Source organism: Falco cherrug, chromosome 19, assembly GCF_023634085.1.
Source record: "Falco cherrug isolate bFalChe1 chromosome 19, bFalChe1.pri, whole genome shotgun sequence".
Taxonomy (NCBI): Eukaryota; Metazoa; Chordata; class Aves; order Falconiformes; family Falconidae; genus Falco; species Falco cherrug.
This window is the reverse complement of record NC_073715.1, coordinates 2,756,224-2,766,488: the sequence shown is the minus strand read 5'-3', so window position 1 is coordinate 2,766,488 and position 10,265 is coordinate 2,756,224. Positions and strand designations below refer to the sequence as shown.

At 60.0% G+C, this 10,265-nt stretch overlaps 1 protein-coding gene across 1 annotated transcript; it reads right to left on the bottom strand.

Moving 5' to 3' along the window:
• LOC102046898 (methanethiol oxidase) lies at window positions 1-8,010 on the bottom strand. Its single transcript, XM_055696871.1, has 12 exons — window positions 5,748-8,010; window positions 5,273-5,326; window positions 4,794-4,906; window positions 3,891-4,076; window positions 3,250-3,370; window positions 2,977-3,159; window positions 2,462-2,644; window positions 2,033-2,107; window positions 1,622-1,743; window positions 1,429-1,521; window positions 1,061-1,179; window positions 1-417 (listed from the first exon to the last, which is right to left on the bottom strand). The coding sequence occupies exons 1-12, from the start codon at window positions 5,749-5,751 to the stop codon at window positions 255-257; spliced, it is 1,416 nt and encodes a 471-aa protein (XP_055552846.1). The 5' UTR covers window positions 5,752-8,010; the 3' UTR covers window positions 1-254.
• Window positions 8,011-10,265: the final 2,255 nt, after the last annotated feature.

The window sequence follows — 10,265 nt, the reverse complement described above, 5'->3', positions numbered from 1 at the left end:
GCCCCGGCTCTGCTCCGCGCCTCGGGCCCGGGGACCGCTCGGCACTGGGAACAGCGCTGACCACGTGCCCTGTGCCTCCGTGCACTGCTCTGCCTGACCCAGCCCCGCGCGGTGACGCGGAGCTCCCGCAGCTCCTGTCAGCAGAAACCCAGACTCCAGCAAGGCGTGGGGACCCCCGAACCCAACGATCCTACGCTGCTCCCTGACGGCTGCACCACAGAAGAGAGAGGAGGAGGGAGCCTGTCGCAGGGCGCCTAGGCCAAGATATCGGAGGTGGAGTCTCCGGAAGCGAAGCGGATGTCATGGGCAAGGCAAGGCCCGTTGAGTTCCTTCCCAAAATCCACCAGGAAGTTCTTGTTCACGCACAGGCCGCCCTTCTCAGTGTCCACGTCAATCTGCAGCATGACGGAGCCTTCCCTGCGAGGGAACAAGAGCGCAGCGGTCACAGGCAAGCAAGCCAGGGCCCTGTTCCGGGGCTCCTGCCCGCACCTCCCCGTTCCGTATGGAGGAGGAGGCCGGCTCCTTCACATCTGCTCTTCCGCAGGGAGGAGGGCGTGGAGGCTCCCTTCCAGCGGGGCCACACGCCCGCGCTCACATCTTTTCCCTGAATGCTCGATGGACGCGGGCGAACCGCCGGGAATGACGTGGCAGGCGGGCTGGAGCTTGGCTCTGCGCTGGAGAGAGACCATCGCCCGCTCTGCCAGACCAAAACCTCTGGGGGGGACACCTGGGGAGGCGCTGCCAGAGCGGCCTGGCCTGGCTGCCGGGGCTCCACGGGCGGATCCTCTCCGCCTTCCCGGCTGGAGCGCTCCCGGGCTCTCCCGAGCACAGGCCGGGCACTGCGGCTCCACGCAGGCGGCTGCTGCACCTCGCTCGGCCAGGGGCGCCGGGGTCAGGCGCATGTGAGATCCCGCCCGAGGAAGCTGCGGGGACCACGTTAGGAGGCCCCGTCCCCTGCAGTCACAGAGGTGTCCTCAGAGCGCCCCCAGCGAGGCGCCTTTCCCCTTTGGAACGCAGGGGCCGTGCAAAAGAGGCCTCGCGCCTGCCCAGCGCTTCTCACCTGACCAAGTTCGGGTAGAACTGCTTGTCCCACGTGCTGTAGAAGGAGTTGGTGACGTACAGCCTCTTGCCGTCCACGCTGAGCTGCATTTTACTGGGGCCGCCGTACACTCTCTTGCACTGCAGGCACAACAGACAGCCCTGGCGTTACTGGCTTTTCCCACAGCAGCCAAGCACAAGCCGGAGCAGGGAGCGGAGCGCAGCGGAGCAGAGCGGCTGCCTCCCCTGCCAGCGCAGGCAAGCGGCCAGCAGCTGCGGGCACACGGGCCGCTGCAGCAGAGACCTGCCCCAGAGCCCGCGGGCAGGGAATTTGCCGAGCAGAGCCCAAGCGCAAAGGACACCAGAGGGCAAAGAGGCCACAGAGCTCACCTTGACCACCAAGGGGTCCGGCTGGCACTTCAGCTCTTCGTCTCTGCACACGGTGACGGGTCCCCCTCTGAGGATGCTGCCTCCCACAAACACCTGGAAGCGAGGCAGGGGGAGACACGTGGCCTTGTCACGCGGCCACCGCCAGACCCTCCTAAGGAACCCAGCGGTGCCAGCCCTTCCGCTCCCGCCTTACCTGCCCCACCAGCCTGGGCTTGCAGGTCTTGGAGAGCTCATACTGGCGGATGTCTCCGTGCAGCCAGTTGCTGAGGTACAGGTACTTGTCATCCGTCGAGATGACAAGGTCCACCGTGAAGGCTAGGGCACACAAACAAAAAGCTCCAGAGAAGGCAGCGCCCACAGAGAACGCGCCTCTCCCTGCCACCCCTGGACGTCGTGCCTATGGTGCACGAGAGCCGCCCGAGTGCGCAGGCTGCAGCTGGGGCAGCGGTGCCTCCTCGGGATGCGCGCAGCCCCTGCCCCCTCCGACAAGCCTTCTGCCATCTTTGCGCGGCACGGCGCCGCGGGTCAGTGAGGGGTCTCTGCCGGGCTGCACGACACAGCGCTACAGGAGGGAAAATATAAACACCCCTCGGGGCACACAGACCTGGCATCTTGGGCATAATCCATCCTGTCACGTCCTTGGCCGGTATCCGAATCACCTCCTCTACGGCCCAGTTGTCTCTCTGCACAAGGAACATGGGCACCGCACCGTGAGCGATCCGGGCTGCTCAGGCGAGAGCGCTGCCCGGCACTCGCACGCCTGCGCAGCCGGCAAAGCTGCCGGAGGAAAGCTGCCGCTGCGCCCAGCTACGGCGAGCAGGCACGGCTGGGGCGGCACCGGCCAACAGCAGCAGCAAGGCTGAGCCTCCTCGCTCAGATGAATCCCCCAGCCTAAGGGTCCGGAGCTGGCTCCGCACGCTGCCCTCTCCACACGCCTCCTCCTTTCTCCCCGCCACCCCGCGTTTCTTCGGTGCCTTTCCCAGTCGCCCTGAAGCTCCCCACGGCCGGGTCTCCCCGGCTGCTGGCAGAACACTTGCCTCGCACTTGTAGAAGCGGTAGACAATGCCGCTCAGGGCACAGCTGACGTATCCCTCGGCAGCATCGGGGTTGTGGAGGAACTTCACACTCAGGGGCAGAGAGTCCTCCCCCAGGTCGAAGCACTGGGTGAGGGTGCGGCAGGACAAGTTCCACACGTTCAGGCGGCGCCCAAAGACCCCTGCGGAAAAGGAAGACCACGTCAGAAGATGAGGGGCCACCTGTGGAGACTAATCCCTCCCCAAATGCTCGCACTCGGGGACAGCCCCGGCAGTGACCAGCCAGAGCCTGCAGAGAAGCCGCCGCGCTTGAGGGAGCAGCGGGAGAGGGCAGGGACCAGCCTGGGGTAAGGACAGGCGCTGCACGTCCTGCAGCCGTGCCTCTAGGACGGGCCGTTCGTGGGGACGTCTGCCTGTCCCCCCTCTCCAGCTCCGGCTCTCGCTCTGACGGCCCCGGCAGCCTCCCACCACCCCGCTGAGCTCTGGCTCAGCACTTGCATCCGCATTCCCTCACCTTTCTTCAAGTCGTCAGGATTAAACCCGCGTCCCGCGCGTTTTGGGACCAGTCCAGCAGAGCTGATGAGAACGTTGTGGCGCGGCTGGTACCAGAAGTCGTATCCAGTCGGGGGGGCTTCACACTCATTCTCCCAGTTCCCCTTCAGCTCAAAGGTCTCTCCATCCAGCACAATGAATCCACCTGGGGCGCAAAAAGGGGACGCACGATCAATCGCGTACTCCGCTTCCAAAGCAGCCCGTTTCCTTGTGGAGTCATCGCCGGGCAAAGTACCTTTCCCGTTGCCAGCTGGGTCTCCCATGTTGGCAATCAGGATGTCACCATTAGGCAGGCTGTGCACTACGCTGAGGTATCCCTTGTTGCACTTCCAGAAGACATCCACTGGCTCAATCATCTGAGAAAAGGTCACACAGACACACACACCTCAGCCGGCGACTGCTCGGCTCATTTCACGCTCCCTGGCAGAGCCTTTGGCCACCAGAGACTCCTGCAAACCTCCGATGCTTGCGGGAGCTTTCGTTCCAAGGACTCCCACTTGCCAGGGGCTGCTCCTCCTTGCAGAGGAGCACAGAAGCCCCTGAGCTGCCCCTCTGCGCAGAGGAGAATGCAGCAACACCGAACCCATCACAGCCTGTCTGTCCACCGCACTGCTGGGGCGGCAGGTGTGGTGCGGGGCGTGACTGCCCACGATTAGGCTCTCTGAACGCAACAGGCGGAGAGAGAGGGACGCAAGGATGAGCAGAGCCTTCCTTGGTCTGGAAAGGAGAGAGCCGAGCGGAAAACGTGACCCAGCTCCCTAAAACCGGGGTGGAAGAGGAAATGAAGACAGAACCCTTCTTCCCTGTGTATTATCCCAGAAGCACCAGTTCCCAACTCCTTCCCAGAAACTTGTCCTTGCGTCACCTGAGGCATACCTTACACAGCTTGGGAGCCCGGCACTGGGAACCCACATCCACCACGTAAATGCGGGAGGAAATCAAACAGGGAAGAATCAGCTTGTTCCTCCTCGGTGTGGCAGTGTCAAAGCAGGCGCAGCCAGCGCTCCACCCCGAGGAATGCAGCTCGTCTTTGAGGTTGGGCATGGGCAGGCGGTGGATCACCTAGGCAGCCAAGGCAGAGTTAGGGTTCGCACAGGGAGGCAGGGAGAAACGGGGACCCTCACGCTGGCAGATGCTTCTGGCTTGGCAGCCTCCACCTGCGCGCCTGGCACTGCCTGCAGAGCTCCGGGACGAGAACACTGCTCCGTGCACTGGCCGCTGCTCCGCGTTAGGGCACGGCGTGCCGCTGAGAGGAGACCGTTCCCCATGCCGAGCAGCCACCCACAGGCTGATCCAGAGCACGTGCTCAGGAGCTCACTAGCAGCACCAAGACTCTCGGGAAGTGAGTTGGGAAGTGAGTCAGAGCCAACCTGTCCCCAGGACACCGAGCCGGAGACGACTCAACCGCAGCCAGGCACACACAGGACAGCGCAAAGACAGCAGGAAGGTGAGTTTGCAGGCAGACAACAGCCCTCTCTCACACGTACAACCGCGGAGAAGCAAGAGAGAGACCTGTTGTGACAGAACTCACCAGGGGTTTCCCAGATGGGTCTTGGCAGGGCATGACCAGGCAGCAGGAGGGAACGGTGGACAGGAGAGAAAAATGCCCAAGACAAGAAGGTGCCAGGCATAGAGAGACGCCTGGCATCCCAGGGTGGCTATCAAGCAACCTGGAGTCCCAAGCAAAAAGGAGGAAAGGTCCCGAATGCCGAGGCACCATGAAGCACAGAGCCAGCAGCTGGGCACCATCCCAGGCAAGCGCTGCAGGGACACGGGTACCTGGCAGTAACAGGGAGATCTGGGGTTGAGGTCAATGGTGGCCAGGAAGTCAGGCTGCTCCACGCAGGTTTCCCTGTAGGTGCAGGTCACGTAGGCAACCTCCTCTCTAGGAGCTGCGTAGAAGGAAAGCTTGTGTTAAAGCACGCCGTGAACCAGCCAGGCGGGAAAAGAAAAGCTTCAGCAGACCCTCAGAGAAGACTGAACTCACTTTTCTGGATGCCAAGACCTTCCTACAGGCAGCTGAACGCAACGACCTGCAGCTATTCCATCCCTTCCTCCTTGCGCACTGACAACTGCCCAACCCTGGCTCCGTTACCGACCCAGAGGCACGAGAACAACCACAGCGGAGAAGATCTCCACGGAGGTACCGTCCTGCCCCTTTGGGGGAGGGGACTCGGCACACGTTCACGGGGGTCTCCACTAACAGGGAGCTCTCTCCCAAACACCACCCGCTGCACGACACGCTCGAGAGGACTTGCCTTTCACAGCCTCCGGGCAGGTGGGGTACTCGTAGCACTGAGCTCTGCATCTGTCTGGGTTGGGGAGAAGAATAAAATGAGAAACGTCCACGTCCCAGACGGTGCCTACTCGGAAGCCTCTGTCCCACGCAAGGGACCTTCTCCCACCCCAGCTCTCAACGGGGACCTCTGTGACCGGCCCCTGCTCCGCTTATGGCACTGACGACCCCCCGACCCAGGAGAGGAATCCTCCCTGAAGCGCCACCAGGGCCGTCCCAGAACAGAGAGAACCTTCGGCCCCAGCCGGACAAGGTGCCACACTCCAGTGCCACCCCTCTCCTCCCTGCAGCGGAACAGACCTGCCAGTCCCCAGCGGGGACTCGGGTCCAAGGGGGGATGTCCGCAGCCCCCAGGCAGTGGCTGCAGCCCGGTCCAGGATGGAGCCACAAGGCTCGGAGCTGCTGTGGGCTGCGGGAGGCTGCAGAGCACCTCTTACCCATGCTGACGGCCTTCTGGTTCACTCTCCTGGAGCAGAGGTGCTGGGACTGGAGGTGCGGCTCGCTGTCTGCCTCGCCGGAGTGGGATGTGCTGTGCCGAGGCTGCTCCGAGGGGGCCTTATATACAAGGCAAAAGGGTGGGGGGAGAAAGCAGCTGCCAAGGGAGGAGCCATCGCTCCTCGGCGTTTGGGAGGTGCCAGACCAGCGCTGCGGCTTCTTTCTGCCTTGCTAACCACCAATCTAGAGGAAAAATCTGCTGGTGCGTGCAGGTCTTTTCCCTAAACACAGCCTCCCGTATCTGATCCTGGCGCTCTGGTGATCTCCAGTGGACTTCTTCAGGCTCTGGAGGCCCCCATGCCCCGGCCGAGAAACAAGCTCATTGCAGCCATCCCCCGTGCCCAGGTGGCTGCCACACAAATGTGCAGCGGCTGCAAATTCCGCACGAGGGATGAGAAGCCCATCTAGATCAGCGTCCCCACCAGCAGGCTCCTGGAGACAACAACGTGTAAACGTAGAGAGGGCACCAAAGGCACCTCTGAAATCCAGACCCCGAGAGAAGGCACGTCTGTCTGGGGGCGAGCTGAAGGCATCACGGGTTCCCTGGGCTCCGCTCAGCAAGCCAGCCCAGAGGCGCCTCTACCCAAAAGAGGCTTCTGGAGCCCTGAGGGCTGCAAACTGGGATACAGGGCTCACAAGAGGAGGCAGGGGGCTCCAACAGTGCTGACGGCAGAAGAGACTGGAGGAGCTGCCGGCATCTCCTGAACAGCGAAGGAACACACCAGGCTGGAAATGGGTGCCTGGGCAAACGCCATCTGCGCCCCTGCTGATGCAGCACCTGCAAGGTCAAGACGTGCCCGTCGCCTCTCAGGTTGGCATCTCCACGGGGGGACGTCAGCCCACCTGTGGGAAATCGGAACCTTTAGGACTCGGGGCAACTCAGCAGAGCAAAACAGTGCCTGGCCAGTAGCTACGTACCCTCCCCACCAGTCTGGTCAAGGAATACCAAAGCCCCACAGCAGGCACCGACACCACAAAGGGCCTGGCACCGGTGCGGCTGTATTACATACAAACTGGACAAAACTGCCACAAAACACCCCTGGGAAGAGCAGAGATCTCTCCTAAAGGGCCTGAGGTGCTGCAGAGAAGAATTTTGGAAGAAGGGTCCCCTCCTGAGACCACCAGCACCCTGGCTGCCACCAGCTGCCAAACTAAAGCAGGAAGAAAACACCAAGCGCCACGGAACGTGAATGAGTATCGTATCTTGTGGAAGAACGCCTCAACCAGTGGGCAAATTACACGGGGTACGTAATTGCTCCACATAGGAATGCAGACACATCTGACAGCGCCATTAAAGCAGCCCTCAGGAGATCCTCATCAGAAGAGATAGCCTGTCTCACTAGGGCTGTAATTAATGGCGCTCTGCTTCCAGAACAGCGCTTTTAACGTGCAACAGGCAGACACGGGAGCAGCCTGGCACCAGCGCCCAGCGCTCGCGCACTGCCCAGAGGCAGGTGGGACCAGCTGGCCAAAGGCCTTGTTTCAGGCAGCAGAAAAGGAGAATAATGGGAGCCTTTGATGCAGGCTGGTGCTCACTCATTCCACAAAGAGCGGACGCTTCATTTTCCAGGCTGACAGGGTGCACGGCCTCAGCGTAGGCTCCAGGGAACACGGACCAGGGGATGCTGCTCACCGAAGGACACCCAGGCCTGACGGGAGGATGCAGCGGCAGCTCTGGTCCAGCAACGAGACCTGTAAGTCCAGCAGCTGAGGCAGGCCAAAGGCAGAGCAGAACACAGCGCGCACTAGCCTGAGCTGAGCTGGAGGCTGAGCGGCCAGCAGGGATCCTGCAGGAATGAGGGGCTGCCTGGCGTTTGCCTAACACCATGGCAGCAAGCCCTCGGTCCGGGAGCAGCTCCACAGCTCGGAGCAGCTCCACACGGCGTCTCCCTCCTCTCTGCTCACCACTGCTCTGAGCTGGGCACAGCTGCCCATCCTTCTCCAACCAAACCCAACAGAGAGGTTCAGGCAGCGTCCCCGAGGTGCTGCCGCCCTGGTCTGCCCGGCTGGTGGGAAGCACGACCCGGGCCAGCAAAGCACAAGAAGCTCCTGCTCCATCAGGGGCAACTTCAAGCGCGCAGCTGGTGCCTTTAGCGCAATGCTTCTGCTGTCACGATGTGCATGTCTCACTGCACCTTCTTCTCACCCCTGCACACCTGCTAATTAAAAACTTCATTAGTCTTCCGCTCATTAACAAAGTGCACTGGTCATCCTATTTGGCTTTCCTCGGTGACGTCTTTGGCATCCCTCGCAAAACCAAGCTGCGGGGTGTAGAGTTTTCTCATTAAAACTGATAGTAGGAAGGATAAGAGCAGGCTCAGCAACACCGACGAGCAAGCAAGCGATGGTTAGCAGCGAACGCAGTTGGTGCGGTCTGCTCTCGGCCCAGGAACAGCTCCCTGTGGCAGGCACGGATGGGAAGCCGTGACATGGAGGAGCAATCAGGGGCTTCGCTGGACAGCCCACACGGAGGCGGCAACTGCTCCCCTCCTCCCGACCGTCTCTCCCAACCCTGATAGGGAAGAACACGCTGTAATTTTGATAATGGGCAAGACCAGGTGGCGCAATCTGGCGCAGGCTGGCACAGCACACAAACGCGTCAGGAGAAGACCCTGCCACACCAAGAACACCAAGTCTGCTCTGGATGCCCAGGCAAGAACTCCCCCGACGACAGGAGCACTCTCCAACCTTCCCCGCCTTCCCCAGGGAAGGCGTTCGCTTCCCGACTCACGTTGCATCACAACACACGTCCACGGGCTGCCTGCAAGGTTGGCTGGAGGCAACGTCAGCGCTTCTCCCTCGAGGCGCCTCTCCGCCTTCGCCCCACCGCGGGGCCGGCCACCCCTTCCCCTCCAAACGCGGCGGTTGCTGCTGCTGTGGGACTCACTGGGGAGGGGGCAGGAAGGTCTGGCCACAAGCACGGCAGCAGCGCCAGCCCCCTCCCCAGCACAGCCCACAGCTACGACTGCACAAACCCATCCAAAAGCCACGTCCTTAGGTTGTCATTTCAGACACCGTGGAATGACAAGTGGCTTCAGGCGGCCACCAAAGGGCCCTGAGTGTGCAGGTGAGTCACTTGTCTGGCAGCGCGGTTTTCTGCCGGATCAGCTCCTTCTCCCGCAGCCGCACAATCGCTCCATCTGGCACAAGAGGAGTGCAGGAGGAGTGGCAGCCCCACGCAGCTGGGGAGGACGGACGAGCAGGACCTGCTCTTTCTCCTCTCCCAGGCCTCTGCCTAAAGACAGGCATTAGCACCTTCCCTGAAAGGTCCCTGCGAGCACTGCAGATCCGACCCCAGGCTTACACAAATGAAATAAAACCCAGAACGGTTGACTTTCCTCCGCTGATGGAGAAGGAAATGCAGACTGGGAATACAAACGCCGAGCAGAGCAGTTTAACTAAACATTTCAGGTTACACTCCAAGGACTCATGTACGCTTCTCTGTACATAACAACACTTCCCTGCACTCGTGGACTCAAAAGCAGGAGCTCAGTCTTCACCAGAGAAGATAACTCAAGGTAGCAGACCAAGAAATAGGGGGGGTTTGGTGGTGACTCTCATCACAGCTGCTCTGGCTTCACTTCAGCAGTAAATGTTCTCCATTCTATAAGTTTCCCAGCTACTAATTGGGATCCAGATGCTGCTGTCCTCTCACACTTTTTGAAAATATTACAAAGAGAATCTCTTTTTTATATTAACACATCTACTAGTCTTTGATATGTCCTGGTAGCAGAAATATAAATGAACCTGCTATCTCAAATTAACAATCAGTGAGTGAAAACCAGTAAACTGTAACTTGGGAAGGAACAGACAAGCTGCACTGTGCCCTCCTGTGGCCACCTGGAAGATCATCTACCACCTTTAAAGCCAAAAACAAGTCACACTGATGCACTCGGAGGCAGTTTGGAAGTATGTGGACTGCAGAAGGCTAGTTTAAACATGGAGAAAACATGTTTACAGGTTTCTTCACAGTCCTACCTACCTCCCAATAGATCATGATTTCAGCAAATAGTACGAAATAGCGTGTGCAGACCCAGAGTTTTGTGTGCCTGTGAGTGAGGATGGGTTTTGGCCAGTGCGTGAAACCTCTACAGTACTGCTGAGGGAACATCTTTTTTGACCCACCAGATATCTGGACCTGCTCTGTGTTCACCAAATTATTTTGTTCCACTGCCTGTGTTTCTTCCACTTTGATAAGTGTGAGAGAGGCAACGGTCAGTCATTGGGTTAAGGTCTCACAACCCCTTCAGAGACTCCCCAGACAGCAGGCATTTGGCTTAATGACTGGAATTCTGGGGTCTGTTTCCAATGGCCTCTGACTGCGGGTATTTACCATGGCCAGGTCCCCTGAGAAGCCTCCTTATAGCCAGTGAAGCTGTCACTACAGTCACGTGAGTCCACGGTAAAGCTCACCTTGTAATAAAGTAAACCCAAACAGACACACATACTAAAAGCAGAAT